Source organism: Nesoenas mayeri (assembly GCF_963082525.1).
Source record: "Nesoenas mayeri genome assembly, chromosome: 1".
Taxonomy (NCBI): Eukaryota; Metazoa; Chordata; class Aves; order Columbiformes; family Columbidae; genus Nesoenas; species Nesoenas mayeri.
This window is the reverse complement of record NC_137541.1, coordinates 72,320,879-72,348,733: the sequence shown is the minus strand read 5'-3', so window position 1 is coordinate 72,348,733 and position 27,855 is coordinate 72,320,879. Positions and strand designations below refer to the sequence as shown.

The 27,855-nt window shown below is 39.8% G+C and overlaps 1 protein-coding gene across 1 annotated transcript in view; it reads left to right on the top strand.

Moving 5' to 3' along the window:
* Positions 1 to 1,560: 1,560 nt before the first annotated feature.
* The window catches only part of ATXN10 (ataxin 10), a gene marked incomplete at both ends in the record, with an annotated part of 99,741 nt that continues 73,446 nt past the window's right edge, over positions 1,561 to 27,855 (top strand). Inside the window, 3 exons of the mRNA XM_080347444.1 lie at positions 1,561 to 1,685; positions 6,922 to 7,113; positions 10,202 to 10,284. Of these exons, the coding sequence (XP_080203570.1) occupies positions 1,561 to 1,685; positions 6,922 to 7,113; positions 10,202 to 10,284 (400 nt within the window). The remainder of the gene's footprint in view (positions 1,686 to 6,921; positions 7,114 to 10,201; positions 10,285 to 27,855) is intronic.

Below are 27,855 nucleotides of genomic sequence, written 5' to 3'. Positions count from 1 at the left end.
GGGAGGAAGGCATGGGTGGGAAGAAATGAATCACTGGAGTGTTTTTCTTCCACCCAGCTTTCTGTTGGTGTAGTCACTATCACTTAAAAGAATCAATCCTGCCAGCAATTGCTAACCTGAAGATATGTAAATCCTCTCAGTTTTGGTCAGTCTGCTCGTCTAACAAAGGTAAGACTAACTTGCAAAACACCTAATCAGAGACTATAGAGACTACTAGCCTTGCACCTTTAGACATTTTGGAGCCTTGAGTCTTGCTAAAACACATATCTCAAGACTGTTGGATAAAGTATCCTTTAGTTGAACGTTGCTTATTATATGCTATAATTATTATGTAACCAATATACAAATGTGTAAGCAATTGGCTCTTCAAGGCGTGAATGTAGTGACAAGACTTTGTATATAATGGCTGTTACTTTTCTTTCTGGCATGCTGGCTTTGCTCCTGCATCCCAACTTGTGCAACTCTGTAGTATCTCGTTTCTGTACACTACAGTTTGGCTTTTTTTGCATGCTGGGTGACAGAAACCTGTTTTGGAGACAGCATTGGGAGGTATTGCTTTTAGATTCCTTTGAATACCTTTGGTAAACTCAGTTTAGTTCCAACTAATGAGGCTTTCTATAGCATTTGGCCACAACCAGGTCTTTTTATCCATGGGTAGCTTGATGTTCTTCCCTCAACACATGTATGCTTTTTGTATGCATGCTAACTTTTTGTTTGCATGCTGGACCATTTACCAGCAGATGCCTCAAAGCACACGGGATGAGCAGAAGGCTCAGACTCAAGGTCTGCGGTGCACCACCAGCCTTCACCCCGCTCCCTGTGGAGAGCCGAGGGGCAGCGCCTGGGTGGCTACAGGCCCATGGGGGAGGTGCAACGATAGAATGTCCTGAGCTGGAAGGGACCCACAAGGACCATCGAGTCCAACTCCTGTCCCTGCACAGGACAACCCCACAGTTCACACCACGTGTCTGAGGACTTTGCCCAGTCTCTTCTTGAACACTGTCAGGCTTGGGGCCGTGACACCTCCCTGGGGAGCCTGTTCCAGTGCTCCAACACCCTCTAGGGGAAGAACCTTTTCCTAATGTCCCACCTAAACCTCCTCAGAACATATTCCCGCTGTTCCCTCGGGTTCTATTGTTGATCAACAGAGAGAAATATCAGCACCTGCCCCTCCTCCTCCCCTTGTGAGTAACCTGTAGCCACCACGAAGTCTCCCCTCCGAACAAACCCAGTGCCTAGCTGCTCCTCATATAGTGTCCTCTCCAAACCCTTCAGCAGCTTCGTGGCCTCCTCCAGACACTCTCCAACTCAAGGTGCAACAGAAAGCTGTCCCCACGGTTTATTTTCCACGGGGAGAACGGCACGGTTTACGCACCGTGGGCCCACGCCATGAGCTACCCCAGCTCCCACCGGCGGGGCCGCCATTTTACCACCGTGCCCCGCGGCGGCCCTGCGGGCCGGGTCGCGTCGCAGCGCCGAGCGCACCGCCCGTCCGCTGGGGCCGGGCCGCCGCCATTTCCGCGCGGCGGGGGGCGGAGCTGGGCCGCGGCGGGGCTGGCGATGGCGGCGGCGGGAGCGCTGTCCGAGGCGGCGGCGCGGCTGGGACGCGCCGTAGCGGCCGCGCCGCAGGCCCGGCTAGACAGCGTGCGGGCGCTGACGGGCCTGTTCCGGGAGGCGCAGCCCAGGTAGCGGGGAGGAGGGGCCGCTCGCAGCCACGTGTGCCGGGGGAGGGAGCTCCGGCCGCGGGAAGCGGCGGTGCCGGCGGGCCTGGGTGGGCTGTGCGGCCGTGTGCCTGCCTGCACGCCCGTGTGCCTGCCTGCACGCCTGGCCGTGTGTTGGCGGGAGGGGCTCGCCTCGGCTCTGGGCGCCGTGCTGCCCCTCGGGGAGCCGGCTGCGGGCTTCGCAGAGCAGCGGCCCAGGTGCCGGCAGTTCCCGCCGTGCAATCTCTGCCCCCCCTCATCTCTGCATCCCCCGGAGGCTGTTCTTGTGGGACCCGGGAGTTATCTGTGGGGCTGGAGCCAGTGGGGGTGACTTGTCCCTTCTCCCCTCCTTCGCTTTGGGATGCTGTGGGAAGCTGGCAGTCTGCTTGTGTCCCTGCGCTGATACCGAAAAGTCGGCAAAAAAAGACTCCTTTACACTGTTTTGAAAGTGGTTATTGCAGCATGCCGGACGCCCGGAGGATCATTCCTCTAATCGAGCATGTGCATGATTCGCGATTCTTGTTATTTATTACATATACCTATTGCATCTTCATTTGTTTCTACTGCTTAGTTAATGCATCAAACATAAATTGTTTACATAACCCCCCTTTGCCCGATGTCCATCTTTGGTATTTGAGAGGCTTCATCAGGGGTCGCTTAGTGGTCCCCTGTGGTCTTCACAGCCTGGTGTCCCTGCCCAGCGTTGGCTTCTTGACCTAATTTCTTGAGCATACACATTGTCATTTTGTGCTGCTACTCACCAAAAGTCATGTATCTCTTTCTTCATTTATCAGAACATTTCGCTTTCCTAGCTTGCAAGCCAAGGACATCCCACTTCGCCTTATGTCCAGTCTCTATAGAGTTGTTGTTTCGCTGTTAGGTTTCTGTCACATTATGCCTAGTCTTGCTACATTATGCCTAGGGGTTTCTAAAAGATTTTTGTTCCTGTTATCAGTGCCGGGGAGGATAGTTTTGTTTTTGTCAGTCACAGGTGACAGCAGTTGCCCCCCTGGGGCAGGTGAGCTCAGGTGGGTTGTAGCCATGGAAATGGCTGCTGTGGGGCGAAAAGCCACGGTGGGCCCTGCGGAGTGGCCAAAAAGCGGTAGAACGTGCCCGTGTGAGGCCTTACTGGGTGACAGTTTTGTACCCGTGTGAGGGCAAGGCCTTGGGATGAGGACGGTGGTTGTAGGCCTTGGTGGCTGGGGCAACTGCCATGCAGTGGGGTGGGCTGTGGTGGCTGGATGCTTCTTAGGAGCTTTAAGGTAGACAGAGAAAGCAGGGGGTTACTGGAGAAAGTGAGGAGCCAGTATGGAGTGTTGCTGTTAGGGTAAGGTTGGGGGGACCTGCTGGAGAGAGTCCAGCACAGGGCAACAAAGATGATGAAGGAAGTGGAGCATCTCCCGTATGAGGAAAGGCTGAGCAAGCTGGGTCTCATTAGCTTGGAGAACAGGAGACTGAGGTGTGACCTCATTAATGTTTATAAATATATAAAGGGTGAGTGTCATGAGGATGGAGCCAGGCTTTTCTTGGTGACAACCAATGATAGGACAAGGGGTAATGGGTTCAAACTGGAACACAAGAGGTTCCACTCAAATATGAGAAGAAACTTCTCAGTGAGAGTGCCAGAGCACTGGAACAGGCTGCCCAGGGGGCCTGTGGAGTCTCCTTCTCTGGAGACATTCAAAACTCGCCTGGACACCTTCCTGTGTAACCTCACCTAAGTATTCCTGCTCTGGCAGGTGGATTGGACTAGATGATCTTTTGAGGTCCCTTCCAATCCCTAACATTCCGTGATTCTGTGACCTCTGCAGTGCTGCACAACACTGTTGGCTTTGGCAAAGGTTGGGCATGCAGAGGTTCAGCTGCGTGACTGGGCTTAGAGGAATGGGTTTTGCTCTCCCTGGAAGGTGGGAGGAGCCATAGGTTGATGTGAAGTTTGTGCTCGCCCTTCCTAATAGTAGCTGTCTGAAGGTTAGAACACCTAAGAAAGAAGAAATCAAACTTTTTAGCTTAGCAAAAAATTGCAGTGGTGGAGTGGTGTGGGGTTTTATTTGTTTGTTTTTGTTTTGTGTTTTTGTGTGTACTTGTTTTGTTTTGTTTTTAATTCCCAATGATATTTTTATTAATTAAATCCACATTTAAAAGTTGTGGGGTGGTGGGTGAAAGGTGTACTTACAAATATTCTCTTGTGGTCTTTGTGTGTACAGGAGACCTTCTTCTCGTGTTCATCTCAGTTTCTCTAGGAGAGGAGGACCTGTGCAGATTTTGGGCTTATATGCTGATGCTTTCTCTGCATGTTTCTTGCTTTCCTCCCTGAAACCTCTTCCTCTGTGTTTGACAGAGGAGTAGGTATTCCCTCAAATAACCAAGTTTTACGGGTGCAGGTGGGCTGGAAGAGAGACACTGTAGTTGCCCTTCCAGAAGGACAAGGCTGTAGTTTTAGCTTACATCCTATAGCATATGACACAAAAGATCTGAGAGTAACTTTGGCAATAAATTTGCCAACTGTGGAAGATACTGCTCTTGGTGCTGTTGAACCAGAAGACATGACCGAACAGATATTTGGTACTTAAAATTGTGATATTCAGTGACACGTCTCTGGTTATTACGTAATTGTTCAGCATTTATGGAAACAGTTGAAAAATGTGAGTTCTGGTGGTCTGTAATTCAGAAGCAAATAAGGTGAGGAAAATAATGCCCCAACTACAAGATCGTGGTGTGGAATTTGAGAGACTTGAATTCAGCTGTGTTCTTTACTTGAGACTACCAGTGCTTTTGAGGACATGGCCTGATTTCTTTATGCTTCCATTATTAATCTACAAAATGAATAAAATGGCTTTATTACCAGGAATATTGTGAAGATAAATACTTTAAAGGCCTTTTATGGACTCTGCTTACAGGAGTGGAATGGCATAAGTACCTAAAAAACAGAGTGGAAATACAGAATTGCAAACTTCTGGGTTGTTCTCATAATTCCTGATGAATTTCATTATTTTTGGAGCCCTAGTCTTTTGAACAGGGTTGCATTCATGTTTTTAACTCTGTGTTCACTGGGATATCTTGTACAGTTTCTATTTTTAGCAGTCAAGCACTTAGATCTTAAAAGGGGTGACAGTAATCTTCCTTTTGGCATGGATACATCAATAATAACTCTTTGTTTTGACTTAACAAGAAATAGCGCGTGCCTTCCTTGTCTGAGGGCTGGCCTGTTGTACCCTTTGCTTCTGCTTCCTCTTGTATTCCTGCAGAATACTTGATGCTGAAATCAAGGACAGGTGGCAGCAGCAAATTGTGAAGATCTTGTCTTAAGCAACAAAACATAGGAAACAGAAGGTTTTGGAGTGTCCACAGAGCAGTTCTGAATGAAAGTCAAGGCCTATTTACAATTGAAGGTGTTTTTTTTTTTCACCTAAAAGCTCCTAAACAAGTTCCTTGCTAATTTTATAAATTAATATTTAAAGATTAGGAGAAAGGTTACGGAAGGATAATATTTTCCTTTTTTTTTAATTAAAAAAAAACACTTTAAAAGTACTTAGTTGCTTTTTTTATCTGTATGTGAATCTTTGAGGTACCACTGGAAAGAAGAGTGCTTTTTAAAAACAGTTTTAAGCATTGCCATGGAACAATTACCTGAAAGCACTCTTGACTATTTGTTAATGTTAGCTAATCAGCTCCTGCTCTCCTCACTGACTTGAGAAGTTAGTTTTTTGTGCAGAAGGATGATTTTAATTAAAATGCCTTTGTAGTGCACACTCAAATTGCTATGCCGTATAAATGCTTAAGTACAAGAGTTGCATTTAAATTTTCTCTGAAGAGAATCCTGCTTTTCCAAACAGCCTTTAAATAATTCCTTTTTTGCTTGGAATAACTTTTGCTTGTACGCTTAGGCTTTTCTGTTGTGAGAAGATATTTGATTTCTGCTTGGTTTATGGATATTTGATCACTTATGATGAAGGGTAGGTAGAGTTTCTAATTGTGGAAATACTTAGATGTTTGAGGGAGCAGCAGAACAGAGATGATACTGTATTATCCACTAATGCTTGGTCAATACATTTTTAAGTTCTCCTTTAGGAAAAGTTTTCTGTGTGAATGTATTTTGTTTAATATTACTTTCCACTTCATCCCACTTTCTTCTGTTCATAGCTTAAGAGGTATTTTTCAACCTTATGTCTCAGATCCTAGTTTTCCTGTTTGATCTTGAGACAAGTCTGTTTATGGTTCAAGGAAGCTGTGCCTGTATTTCCTTTTTTTCTTTTTTTTTTTAAATTCTGATCAGGAGTATTGGATGAGCAAATGAGCAAATTTATTGAGCTTTCCTGTAGCAATGCCATCAACTGTCTTTGGTGTGGCTTCTTACCACCAGCATGTAGTATCAAAGCTGAGTTAGCAATGTTTGTAATGCGTTGCCCTTATCTCCTTTCTGAACATAAAATCAGGAGAGTATGTGAATAGCGCTGTAGTTTGGAAACGTTGTGTGTATCTGTGTGACAGATCCATCTGCAAATGTGCGTGTCCATCCGGGGGAGTTTGGAGCTATGTGGTGCAGCAGCATCAGCTCTCTCATCCATTCATATAACATCTGTCTATGGGCTTATTGTTTCCTAGTGTTGTTTTCCCAGGTCTTGATAATCTAATAAGTGACGTGGTATTTTTTGTGTTGTGGTAGTTGTCCCCTGATGTAGATAGAGTTGACTTTCTCCTTTGGCTGTGATTCACACGCTTCAGAACGATGCTAGTGCAGCCACAGGCATTCTGCATGACTCGTTCTCCCTCTGGTGAAATTTGTGACAAGATATTTTAAAATGGAGCTTCTGGTACCTTCTTCTGAAACATCTAGTGATAGACATCTAAACTGTCTTTATTAATTAAATAAATTCCTGATTCTTAAAACGACATGCAGTGTTCTGTCTGATCATGCTATCTCTATGTATTAGGGAGACTTCTTGTTTGGTTGTTTTTTTAGATTCCAAAGAGGTGTTGGAAAGCTGTAGGAAGGCTAAGGCAGCACAACTCCCTCCTAGCCCCTTTTTTGAAAAGGTTGGTGGGACAATTGTGTGCATATATTTTACTCTTTCTACTTGAAAGACCTTGTATACTAAGGATAGTTACAAATCAATGCAGAAACATCTTTGGGTTTACAATGAGAAGTGTGGCTGTCATAATGTGATGCTTTTTGATTGTGGCACACTTTTTTTGTTCACTACAAATGTATTTATTTCAGAGAAATGGCAGAAGAAAGCATATTTCAGAATCTCCTGGAAATCCTGATGAGCACTTCAAGTGAAATTGAGCAGGTCTACAAGGACTCCTGTGGATCAGTAGATATACACACCTGCCTGCTGCTCATAGCAGAGTGTTTCAGATGTCTGAGGAATGCCTGTGTTGAGTGTGCCAAGAATCAAAATGTCATGAGGTACAGTTATGATCCATTTTAACCCATACAAAAATATAACCTTCTGATGTTTGTGTGGTTTTATATAGAGATTCTTATTTTACACTGCTGTGTTAGTTGATTTATTAACTGATATTTCCTGCTTGATGCAATCTCTTGAAATGGAGTATGCAAGGACCAAAAATAGCTGACCTATTTGTAGATCAGAGTTTGGGGCACTGCTGAATAATAGAACAAAGGGTTTGTATCCTTAGTGCAAGTTGATTATGCAAGCAATATAAGCCTTTTGGAAGTCTGACTGGAGAACTATCATTTTTTTCTCTTTTGTTTGTTTATTTTTTGGATAACATAACAAAATAATAAATTGTCTTAATTATCAGTTACAGGATTTTTTTAGGTACATTTAGATCTGTCTGGCATTCACGGCAAAGTATAGCATATAGAATTGTGTGTATCAACACCTATATATATATATATAGGTAAACTGATATTAATGGATCATAAGAAGTCAATCTTGTTCTTTAAGTTATGTAGACTCTTTTTTTTTGCCTGCATCTCTTGCAACATTGAGGGGATGCCTGGATACAATCAACTGTAGTTACCGAAAACCTGGTAGCCTACCCATTGTTTAAAAAAAACCAAAACAAACACAAACAACACAAACCAACCAACCAAAAAAAACCAAACAACAACGAAACATCTCCCGCTCCAGGAAGCCAAAACCAACCAACAAAATACCGCAAAGTCTGTTACAAGTTGGTTAGGTCACAAAAAATTGTTGTGGAGTACAATCTTAAAATTTGGTTTCTTGGAACTTGTGAAATTTGGTTTATTGAACTAAATATAATTTGACATGGGAACAAGTTGCAACTTCTGCACTGGGGCAGGATTTTGTTAATGCCACGAAAGTTGCAGAACTTTTCATAGAAGGCATTTGTTTTGGAATAAAGTTAAATCTAAATTCAGGCTCTTACTTCTTTGTTCCTGGCAGTGCTAGTACTTGTGATCCTATTGTGGGCCAAGGAACTGATCTGACAGAAAATTCATATGCCTTTTTATAAATTTATGCTGGGTGGATGTTCAGCCAGACTGGGTTCCTTACCGTAACTTACTGTAGCTCCATAGTTACTCATGTTAACAAAATGGGGGGAACATAATTGCGTGGTTGGGAGTTGTTGGGATTGCCCTTTGGTAGCATGACAAATACAACCTAGTGATGGATATCCAAATTCCATTAGAAAGTAAAAAAAAAAAATCAGATATCCTGCCTATTCCTGAACAAAAATGTGTTGTGCACTTGTGATACTGATACTTGCCCTCACTAGGCAGTTAGCATAACTTTGCTCATTTAGGAACCTGGATGCTAATAATTGTACTTTCCTTTGGACTGCAGGAGAGGGAATGTCTATGTGTATGGAGTATTCTGACTGTGTTTGTTAACAGTGAAGGACTCAGTGGATCAGTTATCAGATACTATTTTAGCTTTGTAGCAGCGTAATAGTTTATGCTCCTTTTAATACCTCACTGGATGCCTTGAGCCAGCTGTATACTAGCCATATGTTTGTGTTGATTTTATACAGTTGCAAATGCACATCTTCTTTAGGAATTAAATGTCCTGAATGATCAAAAGTTGTGAATGGGAGAAAAATTATGTGCTTTTGATATTTAAGTGTGCAACACTCAAAAATTCCCCTAAAAAACCCAAGTTAAAAACTGTTGATCAAAATCAAAATTGATTTTTTTCTGGGAAAGAATGCAAAGATTGTAAACATGTGGGTTGTGTAACAGGTTTTAAACTATCGGGGAATGTTAAGCTTTGTTCCTTACATGGTTGTTTTTTCTGCTTTGGGTGCTGTAGAAGAAATTCGGAGTCTGAAGAAATGGGAAATGTTTTGATTTTAATAAATTGTATGTATACAACTGTGCATATGTGTATTGTATATCTATATATGTATCTTTAGCTTCTTTTCTGTGTTAGAACTTAATGAGAGAGCATATGTTTATCTAGCAAACATCTGCAGAAGACAAATATTCATCATTTGTATGTGATGATATGATGTTTTTTTAGTAACTCATGCTTGGGTGTGGAGGTTTGGTAGGGATGCTGTTGCCATTCTCTGAAGTTTAAGCCACTCTGTTCTCTTTTCAGCGGATCTCTTCTCAAAAAGCTTGACTGCTGAAGTACAAATGAGTTAAAAGCTGAAAACTTCATATGTTTATACTGTATTCTTTGACTTCCGCTTTTTACTCCTGTTGCATGCGCATCCTGATATGGATGTTGTCTACCTCCAGGATTGCTGGTCCTGGTTGTAGAATTATTTGGCATTTTTGATTCCAAATGGGTTCACTTCACTGGTTTATCTTCACTGTCACTGTGTTTTTCCATGTGTGGAACCATGTCTGTTCAAAGTCAGGTTGGTGGGGCTTTCAACCACTTGGTCTAGCAGGAGATGTCCCTGCCCACAGGACAGGATCGAGCAATTGGACTAGATGATCTTTAAAGGTCTGTTCCCACCCAAACCATTCTGAGATTCTACCTATGAATCTGTCTCATTGGAGAAAGAATAAATGATTACCTGAGCTTCCCTGGTTCCCTCTGAGAGTTTTCTGTGTTTCCCTTTGAACTGGCTCGCTTGTTCCTTTGATGACTGTGACTAATCAGGTTGTTGGTATTTAAAAATCCTTGAAATTTATTACTAAGTAACATACATTTTCACTTTCCCTGAGCACTTGAACTTCAAGCAAAGCAAAGCTTTTACACAAATAAAGCTGTTTAAATTGCAGGAATAACCTGCTCATCTTTAACATCTGATTTAGAAGAATAGCAAAAAGAGAGGAGAAGATACTTAGCTCTGAAGGTACTGTATCCAAAAATTGTTCATACACAGGCTGGTGCAGTAAACCTGTTCCTTTTGCTTCTGATGATAGTAGTGTGGCTACTGGTAGTCAGGCATAGTTAAGTAGGATTAACTGCTTTTGATTTCAGAGATTCTGAAAATGTTAAAGACTTGCTGTTAACTTCAGTGAAAAGCATTTAAGCATTTTAGCTTTATTTGAGTGTATTTCATATCAACTGATTTTTTTTTTTTTTTTCACAATTTAATAATAGGAACTTGGGTCTCATCTCAACTTCTGTCCATTTGATCAAATTGCTTCATGGAATACAAATCAAAGAAGAGCTGTTATTGACTGGTAAGGCTTTGGATTTTGTTAAATAAATAGCCCGTACTACATTTTTTTCATGTGCGGAGTCTTGTGGTGATCCTGCCTTAGTGATGCATTTTTTTCATAAATAAGCTTAATTGTTTCTTGAGTTGCAGTTAAGAATTAAGGGGATTCCTCTTATGCTGCTTGAAAAAAAAAATCTCGGCCCAAAGTCTAGTTCAATTGTATTTTCCCTTAAGAGTTCCCTGTAGATTGTTAAATGATAAATATGTGGAAAAGTTCTTTAAAATTCACCAGGATACTTGATTTGCAAAAAGGAAAAGTTCCTGTAATACTGTTGTTCAAAATATATTCTGCTGTTTTTCTGTCTTTTTATTTGATCTCCGAACATAGTGTAATGAAGAAATACTCATTTCTTTATTTTGATGACACCTAAAATAATTTATATGATTCCAGGAAACAAATTTTGGCTGTGACTTTTTATTTTTTTTTTAATATTAATTTCTGTACTGTGGTTGCTGGTCAGTCAGGATAATATCTGCCAATAACTAAGTACTGTTTAGAATAGTGTTCACATTTCTTTAACCAATGGGTTGTTTTCTTTTCATGCAGTGAAGAGAAAATGTGACTATAGTATCCTTCGTCCTTAATGGTAGTTATTGCTATCAGTTTCTACCAGACCGATTTCACTAGCTATTAAGGCATTTTTGGTAATTCTATTCACAAGCTGCGTTTCTCTGTGTGTGCACATGGAGCTTGATACAGAGCATTAAACCCCAGTCTTTACCATCTGTGGTTGCAGAGAGTAGGAAACATTTGGTTTCTCTTGCGACCTTTAATTCTTTTCACTCCCTTTATTTGGATGAGGTTTTTACTGGGTTCCTGTTGCTGCTTTTCTATAATTTTGTGAAAGCAAGTGAAACTACTGTCATACAGTAACTTGCCCTCAAACACCTTTATGAAGCTGAGAAAGAGCAGTGAAGTCCAGGGTACTGTTTTTCTTTTTGCTGCTATTTTTGGCTCAAAATGAAGCCTTTCAGACATGTGATGGTATTATGCTTAGGCCATGTGCTCTCCTTCAGCTGTTGCTGGAATCCTCCTTCCAGGGAAGGATGGGTGATGCTAGTACAGTCCTTCAGTGTCAGAGGACCAGAACTAAATCCTGCGGGTGGCAAAAAAAGAGGGCTTGCTCAATGACTGTGAAGGGGAGGAACTGACAGTACATGGGAGTGATTCTCAAGCTGTGTCCCAGGGCTGGACAGGGAAGACTGGGGAAAGGCATGGTGGGAAAGAGTGTCCTACCCACAGTGGTGACCCCTTTTGTAGACCAGTAAGTGATGGGAACTAAACCGCTGTTTTTGTCCAGCCTGATGTTGTCCCTACCAGAGTCCTTGACAGCACTAGGCTCAAAAGACTGTCCTGAGGAAGTGGCCTTCCCACCTTCAGCTCATTCAAAGCATCAGGAATTGCAGTGTTGAGAATACCACCTTTTGGTGGTGCCTCCAGCATCTGCAGGAGAGTGACCAGGATGCACCCTGTGTAGGTTACGTGCATGGCCTGAGGTCTCCCTTTCAGTCCTGTGGCTGCTGACCCCTCCTTGATGGGTTATCATATGCATGTGCGCTGTTCTCATGCTGCTGGCATCTGAAGAAGTGGTAGTGAATGTTACTCAGCAAAAAAGAGAGGAGGGGGTGGAATCCATTAATTTGGTTAACTGCTTCAGATTCCTATGATGAGCCGAAAATCAAGGAGGGCATTAACTAGGAAGTTTTTAACAGTATTTAAATAAAAAGTGTTTTGTGACTTACTTTGCATAGCTATTCAACAAATGAGTTTGAATTATTACTAAATTTGATGTATTGTCCCAGGATAGATGGTTCGTTTGCTACTGTATGTAGTATTGATCTTATTGGGAAACAGCTCGATGAACATGGCTTAGATATTCTGTTTATGTTAGTACAACAACAAAGATTTCTGGACAAATAAGCATTGCTAATTCATTGCTGAGCGATCTGATTAGCTTTGTTCTAAGTGAAAATTAAGGTCCTTCCATGGGGTATACCTCAGAAGTTAACAGTTACATTCAACTGTGGATTATTAGTTGTACTTTTAAAAGCTAGATAAATTGCTAAATTGGACTTGGATAGTACCTTTGAAACAAAAGAAACCCATGAAATTATTAAATGTTACTGTGTTTATTAACTGCATTTCTTCTTCTTGATTCTCCTCGTATTTCATGTAGGAAGTCAGTCACAGGGCTAGAGTGGCATGTGTATTTTGTTCTAGCAGATAATCAGGTGTTACGTGGAATATTTCAAGTTGTTCATTTGGATATGTGTCCCATTTCCTCTTTTAAATGGCTGCTTTGATTTGATGATCCCTCTCAGTGCCCATTTATATCCTTAAGGTATTTTAAATACGTTCATGTTACTTCCATAGCAACAAAATCCAAGGATAAAGGGGTAATGCGGTATATTGCAGAGTAAACAACACTAAGTGATGTTTCCATTTGTGTATCTGTGAAAAATTCCCAGTGCAAATAATTGTAGGCTAAATAAATTTGAAGTCCCAATGTTATTGTATTTATGAGGAAGAGAGATTATGCAGACTGAAAAATTATTTTAACCTCACCTGTGGTAACAGTTATGACTGGTAAATCTCTGAGTGGTGTGGTAATTTTTGTAGGAAGTTCAGTGTAGTACAATTTGTAATGGATAAAACCAGAAATACAATAAAGTATATATTCTCTGGCCACTACTGGGACCAGTGTGGTAGTTCTAAGGGAGAAGATAGACTGATGCTTCTAACATGAGTGATCAAAGCAATAAAAAAGCAGTGCTGTGCAAAATTGTGTGATTAAAAACTGTTGCTAAGATTCATTCAGTTGAATTCAGACTCTTTTGCATCTTCTCTAGAAGAAAAACGTAAAAATACTTTGTCTTAGGCTCAAGTGTTATGGTTGGTTTGACTCCTCACTTAAGTATATTTACTGAAACAACTCTGCTGCAAGTTTTCAGGGTAGCTTTTTATTTTTTTTATGCTATAAAAAGTTAGGTAAGTTCCTGTATGCTTGTAATATACTTGTCCCAGCCAGCTGTGGAAAAAGTTGTTGTTTTGAGTACATGATATGCCACTAAGGCAATGGGCCAGAAAACCTGGAGGTGAGTTAGTATGTCTGTCCTGGAATAGCTCTTTAAGGCTTCAGATACTTTTAAAAATAGCTAGTGAATTCATACATATGGCATATAAAGACTCTTCAACCCCACCTGCAAGCCAGCCATCCCTGTAATAATAATAATAATACTACTAATAACAATAATGTAGTAAAAAAATTCTTAGACCTTTGCTGTGTAGTGTTGCTGCAGATAGTTCTTTGTCCTCACACTTCCTCCTTACTTCCCAAGTTAGTTTTCGTTGCATTCCGTAGCCTAATTTCTCTTCTCGTAATTACTTACAATACATAGTAGTAATTTATCTTGAGCAACTTATATTTTGTAGTACTTGGAGAAGAGAACCTACTCTAACGAGTTGCACAGCGAAAGCCAACAGCTAGATGAGTGCAGGGGGTTGATGGACAATGATGCTGAACAAGTGTTTAACAATTTGTAGCCCTTCTGGGCAGCATCAAGACTGATTTGTGTCAGGTAAGTCAGACATGCTTGTAAATGTGCTCGCTTATTGCTCCAGCAGTTCTTCCTCATTTCTGCAAGAGTTAGAACTTCCCAGTCAAGTAGAAAAAAATTTCAAGTGCTACAGTTCTTGGTCTGTATCTGAAAACTGGACTTCACCTCCACCCTAACCGCACCTGAATGTCTAGGAAGTGGGTGATTGTGTAAGGAGGTACTTAACCTCTTATATTGTGGAGCTTGGATATTCCTGGTAGGAAGACAGACAAGATGACAAATGCTGCCCCCCTCCCCGCAGTTCAGAATTAATTCAAATAGGGAATGAAGAAGACGCAGTAACTGTACTTACGTAGAAATGCTACATGCATTAAATTTCTTTGTTAAGTGATTTGAGACCACAGTCTTCCAACAAATGGCTAATAAGATAGTGACATTTTTACTTCCAGTCTTAGGAACAAAAGTAAATCTCTGCACAATACAGATTTAATGGAATTTTCATAGTACCCTCTCCACATCCCTTTTGGTTTAGTTATTTTTTTAATTTTAAAAATAGTACCTGATCGTAGCGCATTTTTTTTTTCCCTGCTGTGGGTACAAAGATCAAGAACACTTGTCAGAGGAGCAGACTGATGAAGCTGCCAGATGAACTTTGACTGAACTTAAAGCAGACCCAGGTCTCTTAAGAGCTAAGAGGTAGTTCAGTATGTTAGGGATTGCCACAGACATAGGAAATATCCTATTCAGAAGCCCAAGTAGAAAATCTCCTTCACTTCATAGCATGTGTCTTGGTTTGGTTGTGGGATTGGTATTGTGTTTTGTTTGTTTGTTTCCTATGGCAAATCTTAAGCTTTCCAGCAGAATCTAGCAGATCTTTGGGAAGGTGTGTTGAGGTTTGTGAAGATGATGGATTTTTAGATTCCAGAATGTGAGATCTGGATTTAGGGATTCATCTCTGAAATCTGGAAAAAGTCAGATGTCTTTGGTTCTCCCTAATTGCAGGGGGGGGCATGCCTGTTTTGAAGGAAGCTCAAGTTCAATAGACTGTGTCCCTTTTGATCCTTTCATCTCTTCCCACCTCCACCCCATCGTGGACAGAAGGGGCTTTAATCTTTTTGTTTGTAAATAGATCTTCTCAAACCTTTCACTGCTTCAAAATATTGCTGATGCTGAAGAATGTGCTTTGAATTCCAACATAATTGCTTAAAAAGTATTTATCTGCCAAAATACTTCTGGGGGTTTTAACCAACCAGGGTAAGCTGCATAAAAATGTGTTAATAGGGGAGAATATTAACAGCATATGTTAATGTCATGGGTAGTCCTGGACACATCAGTCAAAATCAGTGTCCAGATGTGCCAGCTGTTGCACAAAGGTTTAGGTTGCTCGCTGCTCTTAATGTTACAAAGTCCAGAAACATTTGGTAAATTATAGTGAATGATAAGCTTGAATCCTTGAACAGGAGTTTGACTTCGCTTCCAATTTTCAGAAAAGTGTTCAGTTATAGTGAAACTGCTACAGATCTTATATTCACCACAGAACTTTGATGATGATGATGAAAGATGAGTCTATGTAGATTTTTTTTTTTTTAATACTGTGCTTATTATAGTAACTTGAGCGTTTTCTGGTGAGATGTTCAGCAACATGAGTATCATATGTCTAACACCTGTTCACAGCTCCTTTCTTGAGGGAAGATGTGTGGGAAAATATGGAATATCTTGTTTTAAACATTTTTCAAATACTCCAAATTCCTTGTGCTTACAAGGGAGCTACAAAGAAATGTGTATACCTTTGAGCAGAAGAGGAGAAAGCCTGTGATGCTGTTCAGGTGAAGATGACCACAATGAAATGAAGCTTCTTCAGTATTTCTTTATTTTATTATAATTATAATTATAATTATTATTATTATTATTATTATTATTATTATTTCATGTTTTCTCCCGCCTGCCTGCCAGCAGCGTTAATAATAAATTTGGTTCAGCTTTAGTTAGTGTTCTTTAAGCATTCAAACTGATTTGGACCTGATCAGCTATTATGCATATTTTCTTTTAGTTAATGAAAAAACAGTTGCTCTTGGGTTGATTGTGGTCTAGGAAGAAGGTGTGTTGGAAATTACTTTTTAATCTGTCAATGCAGAAGAGAAGTACTCTGCAGAATAAATGGCAATAAGTAACCTTGGAGTTCAGACCTTTGTAAAAACAAAACCAACATCGCTCCTTCATAGAGAGAAAAAAAAAAATGAAGGCATAAGGGTGTGTGTGCTTGAAAAATAGGACATAAGGAACCTAGGCTATATATAGTTTCCAGAGATACTATTTCTTTCAAAAGCCAGGTGGAATGGAAGGATTTTATCTTTGCAATAACAAGACAAAAACTTTCTCTCGAGGTCTGAAGGAGGAGAACAGCACATGGCTGAGCAAAGAATGATACTTGATTTCTTTGTAAACTCTTGAAGGTGAAGGCATGCTATGTTTAAAAGACACTGAATTGTAAGATGTAGGAATTCCTGTAGTACTAGAAAACCACATTGACATTTCATTATGAGAGATCCCTGAAAAGAAATGGGAAAGAGGAGATCCGGAAATTTCCAGAAGCTGCATTGAGTAGCTTGTCCCTTTTAGAAAACTGTTACAGTAATTTTCAAGAGTCTACAGAAAATCAGATGCTTAATATTTTTTTTTTCCCCCTGAAGAAGAATCTGAGTAAAAAAGGGAGCTTTGAGTTGTTATGTTTGCAAAAATACTCCTGGAAGCAAAAATGAATACCAGCTAAGTGATTCAAGTGATTTCTACTTCCTCAAGAGAGGCTAGAAGAAATAAACCTTTCAATTCTGTCCTCACTTAGTGAAATCAAACATGTTTCTTTGCTCTGACATGTTGTAGTTGTGCACTCAACCATTTGCGACCTGGAGTTGTACTGGAAAGCTGAGTCTGGCTAATTTTGAGGATGTGGAAAAGCAGGGGAAGGTGAGGTGCTCAGTCTACCGAAGTACAGTATGTTGATTTTCCTTTATTCTTTTTTAAATGGGTAGCCATGTGTCCTTAGCCATTTCTTGATTCTTGTCAATATTTATTGATTTATCTATTTATTTTCTTTCCCTGGAAGGCAGTGGCAACAGCAGCACTGTTACTTTTGATCTCATTAAAAAGATTGTATCTTGGCAATGGGAAAATGAGCTAGAAGTAGATACTCAGACCTTTTCAGAATGCCTCTGAAGGGTAGCTTTGCAGAACCGGTTAGCTTGAAAATCGGGGCATTTAGGGCTTACGTACTGGCATAGGAGTCTAACTATCTGTGGCCTATTTCTGATACTTTTTTTTTCCTGTACCTTAGCATTTGGCATGGCTGGTCTTTCAGCAATGTTTTAGAAGTTGAAAGGGAAACAGAGTGGTCAATTATGAAACCTAAAAGTTCTTTAACAAATGCCAGTGTTAACCAAGGGAGTCTGTCTCTTTTATGCTTCTCATTTGTTTCCTGTTCAATATCTTTCTGTTCTATTCTCTTAAAATAATTGCATTCTGCTTTGACTACTTTTTTGTAGTTCTTTAATCATATTCCACTGAATGCCTTCATTTCGAAATCACTGCTTGTGTTTTATACATGGAAAATAAATATTTTAAAATATACCTGGAAAGTGTGATGGACCGGTAAATTTTTACTAGACAGCCATCATAGGAGAGCAAACATCCAGAATTCGCCCAATGCAGTTGAGAAACCATTGCTAAGTTTTATTGCCTATAAACCGATGTCTTCTTTGCAGTTTGAACAAGTGTCTCAACACAGGCTTGGTTATATGGATTTGATTGTAATGTGACTACAACTGGATAAGTTGTAATTTTTAAATTGTGTCATGGAGACGCTCAAACACAATGGCCACTAAATTTAAACCAACAGGACTAAGGAAGGAAAAGTTAATCCTTCCTCTCTTCCCACATCAGTGCCCTCTATATTTATCTCTGGAGGAGGAGGCAAACTGTTTTGTTGGGATTTTGTTTTGTATTTTTATTGTTGATTTTTTTTTTCCTGGCAAGCAAATACTGTAAGTTATTACACTGCAGATTTGTTGTGTGAGTCATATGTTACGTGCTGATTTACATGGAATGAGAGAGTAAGTGGTTATAAAGCTTGAACCATAAATACAAAGCTTGACCAGTTCCTGAATGGATGCACAGTCCATGGGGTTAATTCCCAAAAAGGAGCATGAAAGGAACATGCTTGGATTGGATTTAAAAATCTGCACTTCCATTTATTTTTGTATTTGGGGTTTCCTTTTGCTTACTGCTAGCGTAATTAAACTACTTATGTTTTGCAGCTTAAATAAACCAGATGCTAATTTGAACAGACTTTTTTTAGCCATATAAACAAGGGACAGCCCTAATCTTAAGAGTTGCCATTTTCCATGTGTGATCTTTGCTTTGTCTGTCTAGGCTTTTTGTATGGGGGATTGGTGCCAGTACTTTGCTGCCACTGTTAAAGTAAAAACTATAATTACATTGTCAAAATAATATTTATAGTATTTTCGGGGAATAATTGTGGGAGTGTGACGAATATATTATACTCATCAAACTTTTATGTAAACATAAGCATGAGTTTTTTATTTGAGTTATTGGTGTTGTTTTTGGCCTTTGTGTTTTTCCAATCTGTAAAAATAATATTGGGATTTTCATGGTCTGTGTAGCATTTGCAGAGTGTATGCCCTAACAATCAGTTGATACACTATCTGGTATAAGTAAACTGCTATTTGCACTTGTATTGGGATTTTGGTTTCATGTTTCCATAGCTTAAGAAAATCCTATGTTTTTTTTGAGTTTTGCTATCCCCTAATTATTATAGCTCAGAACATTTTACTACTTTACCAAACAGGAAAGTTTTAAGTAATTGGTTTGTTCTCTTGGTACCATTTGGGGTTGTTTGGGGTTTTTTGGTTCCTTTGTGTTTGCCTCATTAACTTTTTTTTTTTTTTTAAATTGAAGGTGAGTCTGAGGGCTTTTTAAAGGTGACTGTGAGCGTCTCCCGGAAACATCTATGCTAGGAAGCCGGTATGAGAGTTTTTTAAGAACAGACAGTTGCCCCTTTGCCAGTTAACGTTGCAGGCAGGACTTGGGCATTCTTGCTTCTGGGTGATGGTAAGTTACCAGATGTAAAAATACTTCAGTCCTGCCTTATACTGCAGTTTTAACTCTACAACTACTCTGTCTGTGCTGCGTTTTGGTGAACATTGCCACAGCTTTTTAATGAACTATCTGCCTTCATAAAATCTATAGAAATGATTATAGCTGTTCAAGCTGCATCATTCCTAAGCATGTCAACCTGATGTCACCTTCTGCAGGAGAGAAGGTTTTTTGGGTCCTCATAGTTTGGTCCAAAATCCATTAAAGGCTGTGGGAACTTTGGCTTGGGTGGGCTTTGGTTCAGGTCATTGTTTCAGGTCTTTGTTCTTTGGCCTTTTTTTCAGAAACTGCAAAATAGGGACCCAACTTTTATACCTCTTTCAGCTGTTCACAGAAGGAAAAGAGACAAACTTGGACTAAAACAGGTCAAACTGATGAATTGTCCTGAGTTACCAAACACTGAATTCTCTTTAGTTCTTGTGTGTATAGTGTTGTCCCTGTCTGCAATGGTTTACTCTTGCTTCATGCACTGAAATTCTCACGTTGAATCTCGTGCAGTGCGCACAGGCACAGCTAACTGTCCCCTGCCTGGTTAATGCAGTAAACTATATTTTTGTGATACAACAGTAACTGTCATTTTGAGTAAATGCCAGTGTTAACATTGTTTTCAGCCTGATGCATCTGTGTTCATGCACATGGCTTGTCTCTCACTTCTGGTATTAATACGGATACTTTACACATGCAAGTTCAGATCCAGTGAAGAAGGGCAACTTTAGGACCGGGGACACTATTTAAATGTAACATTTTCTTGTCTTACTGGGGGTTAAAAAAAGGAGGAAAGAGTGGGGCTTCAAACTTCCAACAGGGCCTGGATCATCATTACTAGACCCTTGATACTACAGACAATGGTATTTGTAGGATCTTGTGTCTGAATAAACTCCAGCTTGCTCAGTTTATTCCATGTTAGTCCTGTGGAAGCCTCCCCTCTTATTTAAAAAACTTTTCCTAACTCTGGTCTAAATGTCCTGCTGAGCTTGAATCCAGTGGTTCTTGATAGTGGTTTTTTTTTACTACCTTTATCTTGGTTCTCTACTTGAGTCCTATTGCTTCTGACTGATTTAAGCTGTGCTGACCTGAATTACTTCATTTACCATAGACTGTGAGTATAAAAGTGTATCATTGCAGTGGCTTGTTGAGGTACAGTTTGAACTACCGGTGGGATCCTGCCTAGTGAGGTTCACCTGTGTGATGCCATTGACATGGATGTCATTGGAAGCAGACTTCCAAATAGTGACAGAAACCTGGTGCTTTACAGCAGCACATTGTTTGTTGCACGGCTGATCAAAACTACCCTTTCTAATGGAGAAATTTCTTGATTGCTGGACTGGGAGACAAGCAATGACTGTCTCAGAGACCATATAAATAATTTTGTTCCTTCTAGGAGAAGAGTAACCTGAGCTAATATCCTTAAGTTACAACAGTTAGTAGGTCAGCGGGCTGCCTTGTACGTTTGTCTTTTCTCACTGCTGGTACTGCTTTTAGGCAGTGTGTACAGCTGCTTTGTTTTTTTCCTACTCTTATGATTTGGAGGCTTTCTAGTACAGCCTGCCAAGATGCTGCTGATTTATGACATATGCATAGTGGTTTTATAATGTGGACTGATATCCACTTGGAGCACAAAGGAAATGAGAGTTTGCTGATGTCTATTTAATTAGAATGTCTTCTGGTTACTTGGGTTGAGGCTTGACATGAACAGTAATGCCTATATTTCTCTGGACCTTTAAATACAGTGTTCTGTAAGCCCTTTCCTTCCTTCCTTACTCTTTACTGTCCCCTACTCTACCAGCAAATAATGTCAACAAGACTCATAACAAGGCAGGTTTCTAATCTACATAAACATATGTGAATCAAAACTTGCTGAAATACATGTAGATTTAAGATGGTCACCATTGGTGGACTGTAAAGGTGTGGTGAAAAAAAAAATAATATTACTGTTCCCTGTCTTTTTCTTTTGATGTGAAGGCTGTAGTATTTTTACTTCGCTCTGACATTGTGTGCTGAATCGGCAGCTGCACAGGGCAGCTCTGGTGTGGGCAGAGCCATCATGCCTTCATCTTCCCTTGCAGCAGCTGCTTGGTGGCTGTTTCTATCTTTCCTCTACATCAAAGGCAGGAAGAGAAACCAATCTGTATCTCATAACTTGCTGCTAGGCTTTGGCCAGAAAAGGGCAGGTATCAATCAGGTTTGCCAATTATTTACTGTTGGTAATAGATCCTGTGTTTATTTGCAATAATATAGTGCAGGTCACATGCTTCTTTTCTGTCTTATGGGAGTGATGGAAGAGAAGAGATAAAGGACAAATAATTGTAAAGATTAGGTTATGTTCTTGTTATGTTCTAGGTTGTTTTTTTTCCTCAGCAGTGGCGTCAGGATCGTGAGATCAAGGTGGAGAGTGGGTCAAACAAACCTTTTAATGCAGAGAGTTTCCTAAAGACAGAACATCCTAAATTTAATCTAGGGAGAAGAAATTTAGCTATTTTCACCTGTACTGAGAGAAAATGCTTCTACTAAAGAGTCTACCACAGAGGCCCAAGAGTGCTGTGGTTCTTCCCCCAGAGAAAGTGAAGGTAGAAGAGAGTGGAAAGGAACTGGAGGAAGGTCCAGGCAAAGAGAATAATGAGAGACATCTGCTTCTTTTCAGATAAACTGTTGCTTGTTTGGATCGAAATCTAGGCAGTTATAATTATGTAAATGTCCATTATGGCATTCTTCCAGCCTTTTGGTTATCATTGCCGTGACAGAACTTTCAGATTCTCCAGTTACATGAGCATTGTTCTGATGGAAAAGGGACTATCTGTAACCGGGGCATTCCAAACACAGCCTATTTTTCCATTCTGCAGTATCCTTTTTGCTAGCAGGTATGGACTGGGAGAGAAATGCCTTGTGCCTATCCTTCACTTTTCAGTGAGAATTCTAGGGAATATTGCCAGTGTAGAAAGGAAAAGTTATAAGATTTATACCAGGAGACATTCAGGTCTTTTCCTTTCTTCCACACTCTGGATATACATCACGTGTAGTATGGAAAGGACTGTAACAAGCCAATGAGAAGAGGCAAGCTGCCTTTATAGATATAAAAAATAAATAAAAACAAATGGTAATGCCCAAAACCACAGACACTAAAGCTGTTGCTCTGGATTAATGTGGATGTGCAAGTAAAAATACTAAATGTAAGTTTATTTGTCTATTGCAAAAGGACTGTGATCCATTATTAGCTGGATACAGAATATAAATGGTCCAAGGGGAAAAAAAAAAAAAGGTCTGATATCCTTTCCACAGACTTCCAGAAAAAGATAATTTAGCTTTTCTAGGGAAAATATAAGCACTTCAGTGGAAATTTTGGTTGAAATGAAACAACAGCCACAATATACCATCATCAGATATAATTGGAGAAATTTGCTATAATCTTGGTTAGTGTTTTACATGTTAATAACTTTTTTTTTTCTTTTTTAGACCTGGACAAAGTATCATGTAGTAGTCTGTCATATGGTTAGATACCACGAATAACGCGTAGTGGGTGGCCAGTCCTTTCTGTTATTTTTCTTGGTTTCCTGGCATGGTTTAAGTCCAGGTTGAGACTCCCCAGTACTTCAAACTTGCTGATTTTGCTAGAGCTGGGTCTTTAAAGAGACATTGTCTGTTAGATTTAGCCTCAACTTTTAGGTTGATTGAAGAAAAAGATTTTACATCCTAACACATGCAGGAAGCTTATAAGTGCAGTTCCCAAATCTGCAAGCATTTACATGTGTTTTATTTCACATAGGAGAATAATCTCAGGCATGTGTTTTTGCTGCTTGTGGGGATATAACAGTAGCCCCATTTATTATGCCTTTAGACTTTAATAGATAATTTATTAAGGATGTGAACACACTTACGGTGTTTACTTTCTAAGAATAAAATGATGCAATTAAAATACCAGAAGATAAAGAGAACAGGCCTGCTAGTTGTATTTAATAAACATTGCTACTGCCGTATGAATCGATATCACTATGAAACTGATCCCATGTCAGGCAGTGGGCTGTCAAACTGATTCTTTCCTAATAAACGCACAAATGTATATATATTTTTTAATCTACCATTATGAGATCTTATTAGAATTTAGTTTGCATCAGAGGCTACTTTGATGAACAGTCTGATGGTTTCTTCCAGCTCTCTTCTAATTCACTTGTAACTCCACATTTTTAGTAGTGTGGTGGGCATTTTTCTTGTCTTTGAGTCAAATTCTCCTTGGTATTTCTGAAAGGAAAGAAAAATAATTAAGAGTGTTACTTTCTTTTGGAGGCAGAGGAGATGACGAGTGGGAACAGAAACTTATTAAACACAACATTCTTGCTGTTCCACAGATGGTAAAAAATGGGTTACTAGTCTGCACTACAGCAAGTGCAGTATGATCAAGGCAGAAATATAATCGGTAGCTAGACGTTCATTTTATTTACAGAAATAAAATACTAAGCACTGTTTTAATAACTTTAAATGACACAGCCCATATATGTATTGTACATTCGAGTAGTCTAGACAGACTGTTTTCCAAGGAAAATACATTTTCATCAGTAGTTGTGGTATGATTCATGGTGGTGAAGAGGCAAATAACTCTTTTTATGACTGGAAGTTGCTTTAACTCGCAGCCACAAGGAAACAAGTCAGTGACCGGATGATAGTGGTTGTAACTAACGTTTCATAGTTATAGAGGTCTACACCTTATGCTGAGTTGAATGTTTCATTTTTCCGGGGATAGCAATATATCACAAAACATTCTGCCATTGTTTACAAACAACCGAAGGTGGTCTCTATAATGGCTGGTGGTCTGTATAATGGCTGGCGGTCCACAATTTAGATTGGCAAAGCTCACAAACAGCTTTAAGGTGTACAGGCTCTCAGGAGGCTGTGATTTGGTCTCAGTAGTTGTAAACCTTTGTGCACGCCCCCAGTGTAGAGGGGGGCACACCAGCTATATCTTTCATTCACAGTTAATGGTTACCAAAGCATTAAAGAGAAATATGCAAGTTTGCTAGCCTTATGTTTGCAGTCTGATAAGTGATGTTGTACAGCTTCATACATGCTTTGACTGGGTTCGTTTTATATCTCTGTGTAACTCCAGTAAAGGCAAAGGATTGTACTTATAACTCTCTCTGTGCTGCCCCAAATAAGAGAAATGGAAATCTCCTATGACTTTTTTAAGTCTCTGCAGCTGAGGTCAAGGTTTTTCAAGGTGACTGGTGAGCAAGTTCCTGGGCTTCTGTTCTTGACTAGAGAAATTGTAGTAGGAATTTGAAAGGTAAGTCTGATTATCCACCAGGAAAAAAACTCATGTTCTGTAAGGAAGACATAAAAATGTTTATGAATATAAACATTTAAATAATACACACTACAGTAAAACATAGCATAATGGTTGAGTGTAACAATCTAACCAGGAAAGATACTGGGGGGAGAAATTACAGTTAATCTTGTTGGTAGAGACTTACCAGCAATAAACTCTTCTAGCTTTAGTGTTGGAACTTTATCTTTTTTTTTTTTTTTTTTTTTAAAATAGTATCACTTAACCATGCTGAGCAGAAGGAAACAATGTATTGCATTTTTAAATCATAATGCTTGAAGTTTTTGTCCTACTAACTTCAAGGATTTAAGTTATAGTGTAATACACAGTCTGATTCTGCAAATGACACTGTATGAAATTACATCTTCGGGAGGAGCATGACGTAGGGCCAGGCCTATGCAAGGCTCATGTGTGTCCTGCCGACCGTCTGGGTAGTACTACAATAGAATTGTCAAATGAAAAGTGTGCACTTGAGCGTGGTTCAGTTACTGTGTGATCATAAGAGACTGAAAGGAAGAAGTGAAGCTGTGATCTTGAAGGTACTGAAGTGCGGGAACGCATTTGAGCCATCCTTGTGGAGGACCAGAAAGCAATAGCAGCTGTGTCATCTTTTGCATGGGTGGCATTTAGTGACTCTAAAAGATCAGTTTACATGTGGACAAACATTTAGTTACCAAAACTCATGAGGAAGAGAGTGTTTCTCCTTTACGTGTTGCCCTGTTGTATAAAGCGGTTGTTTTTGTAGAACCTAGAAAAGTCACCATAACCCACTGCAGGCTGGTTATGAAAGCAACATGTAATCTGAGTATTTGCATTTACTAAAGAACATCCTGCTTTTACAGGAACCATTGAAATCTCAATGGGGGGAAAAATTTCTTCTGCTCTAAGGTTGATCAGTGTATCACAAGTTACATCTTAGTACATGTAATTTCACAGTGGTTGACCATCAGGTTAAAAATAGTCTTGTTGACCACACACAGTGTAACATTTTTCTTTTTAATTAAAATTTAGCTGTGCCGATAGCTATGGAATTATTTCTTAAAGGCAATGCTTATAGATACCAACAGTTAGGGAATGAAGATGTTAAATAAATCAGTCCTATGGAAAAGACATAAGTTTTTATAATTGTTATGAGTAATATTTCCCAAATACTAGTTAATGCAGCTGGAAAGAGTGGTTGACAATTATTTTTAGTTTCATAAAGATCTGTAAGTTTTCAGGGGAAACGTGAAATAGTCCTGCTGTCTTTTCTTTCCATTTTCAGAAAGCACACGGCATATTGAATGGATGGCAAAATGGCTTCAGCTGGTATACTGTGCAATGAAGCCTGTCTTAATCAGCTTCTAAAGTCTTAATTGGCTTCTAAATTTTCTTGCTGTTGCTGTAAGGACAGCAAAATTGTTGGAGAGGAGAAAAGCAGTATCTGTATTCTACAGGTTTCTAAGCTTAGTTGAATCATATGCTACAGCTGTCAAGTCCAATAGAGGTAAAACAAAAGACAGAAATGTGGAAATTTAATGTTAAGAAGAGACTTCCATAGTTGGGAATGCAATACTTTTATTGGAGCATTTGCATTTTTAACACAAGCATACCCTGCTGTGAATGAACAGCTCTAGTTGGATTTTTTTTTTTGAGGTTTCTTTTTTAAAGCGTAAATACAAAACTATAGATTTTCTATGCTCGTATAAAAATGCACTATCACTTAGTAGCTTGGTGCTAGGCTAGTATGTTTTGTATGGAATCATCTTTGGAGAGAAACATTGCATATGAGATATGTGCGTACTGCAAGACTGCCAGGTGCTCTTATGGGTTTGTTTGTGTGTGTTGGGGGGGGGGGGGTGTTTGTTTTAGCATAACCACATGGTTATGCCATATAGTACTGTCATGTGTTTCACAGAACATCCTGTGAAGAGCCTGTCCAGTGGTGGTGCTCTAATAACTTTTCATAGAATCATAGAATATCTCAAGTTGTAAGGGGCCCATGAGGATCAATTTTCAATCACTTTTGTGCTTGCCCCTCTTCATTATTGGCTTTCCATCTGTGACTACTGGACCATGACACATAGAATCATAGCATGGTTTGGGTTGGAAGGGACCTTTAAAGATCATCTAGTTCCAACCCCCTGCCATAAGCAGGGACACCTTCCACTGAACCAGGTCGCTCAAAGCCCCATCCAACATGGTCTTGAACACTCACAATGATGGGGCATCTACCATCTCACTGAGCAGCCTGTTCCAATGTCTCACCGCCTTCAAAATAAAAAATACCTTACTTGTAGCCAATCTAAACTTACCCTTTTTCAGTTTAAAACTGTTTCTCCTTGGCCTGTCTCTACAGGCCCTGGTAAAAAGTCTATCTCCATCATTTTTATAAGTCCCCTTTATATATTGAAAGTCTGCAATAAGGTCTACCTGGAGACTTCTCCAGGCTGAACAACCCCAACTCTCACAACCTGTCTTCATAGGAGAGGTGTTCCAGCCCTCTAATCATCTTCATGGCATCCTCTGGAAAAAGCTCTAACAGGTCCATGTCCTTGTACTGGGGACCCTAGAGCTGGACACAGTACTCCAGGTGGGGTCTTGCCCTGTAAGTGTGACCAGCTTGTTGTTCAACTTAGGCAGGTGAATCCCATCAGCTCCAAATGGATCTGGTTTATGAAAGGTAGATCTGTGATCACAGAAGCCAAAACATGATTATTCATGCTTCAGTACACAAACTGTATTTGATATGTGTAATTGATTTGGCATCACACTAAGTACTCTGAAATGAATTATGTTTTTTTGTAATACAAATTACATTTTTTTTGGTAGGGAAAAGGAGTTCAGGCACTGCAGAAGTGGTGCAGCAGTTGTATTGTACTCAAGACAGAGCACATGAATTGGTTGGACAAATTGCAAATTGTGAGCTATGTCTCCTGTGTCGTCTGTACTCCTGACATAGCTCAATTCCCAGGTGTCTGTAGGATCACATCTTCCTTTTGAATTGTTGAGATTCATCACATGAGTTTATTTGCATGGCAAAATGTTGTATTATCAAGACAGCCTCTTTTTCTGCTTAGTTGTGAATAGATACAGTTGCTACTGTCTTGTAGATTATCTTCTTGCCCATATATTGATTTATGTCCTCTAATTAAATGAAAAATGTTAAACATTAGTGGTTAACAACAAGCACTTACAAATTAAAGGTTTTTTTTTTCCATGGTACATCCACAAAATCGTAACCTTTTCCTGGATCCATCAAACTTGTTCAAGACATCACAACCAGACAAGTATAGTGTTGATTGCTTTCACAAGTATTAAGACCCCAGTGTGTGATTAATGGAGAACTTGTAGATATTTATTTTTGTGCTGCAAATGTGTAGTATTTTTTTCATATCTGAAACAACCTAAGTGTAATTGATAGCTGAAAAGGGTCGAGCAAATTTCAAATAAAGATCGGAGTATAATCAACGAGCTTTGTCTCTTTGAGAGATCTTTCTCCTAGCAGGTAGGGAG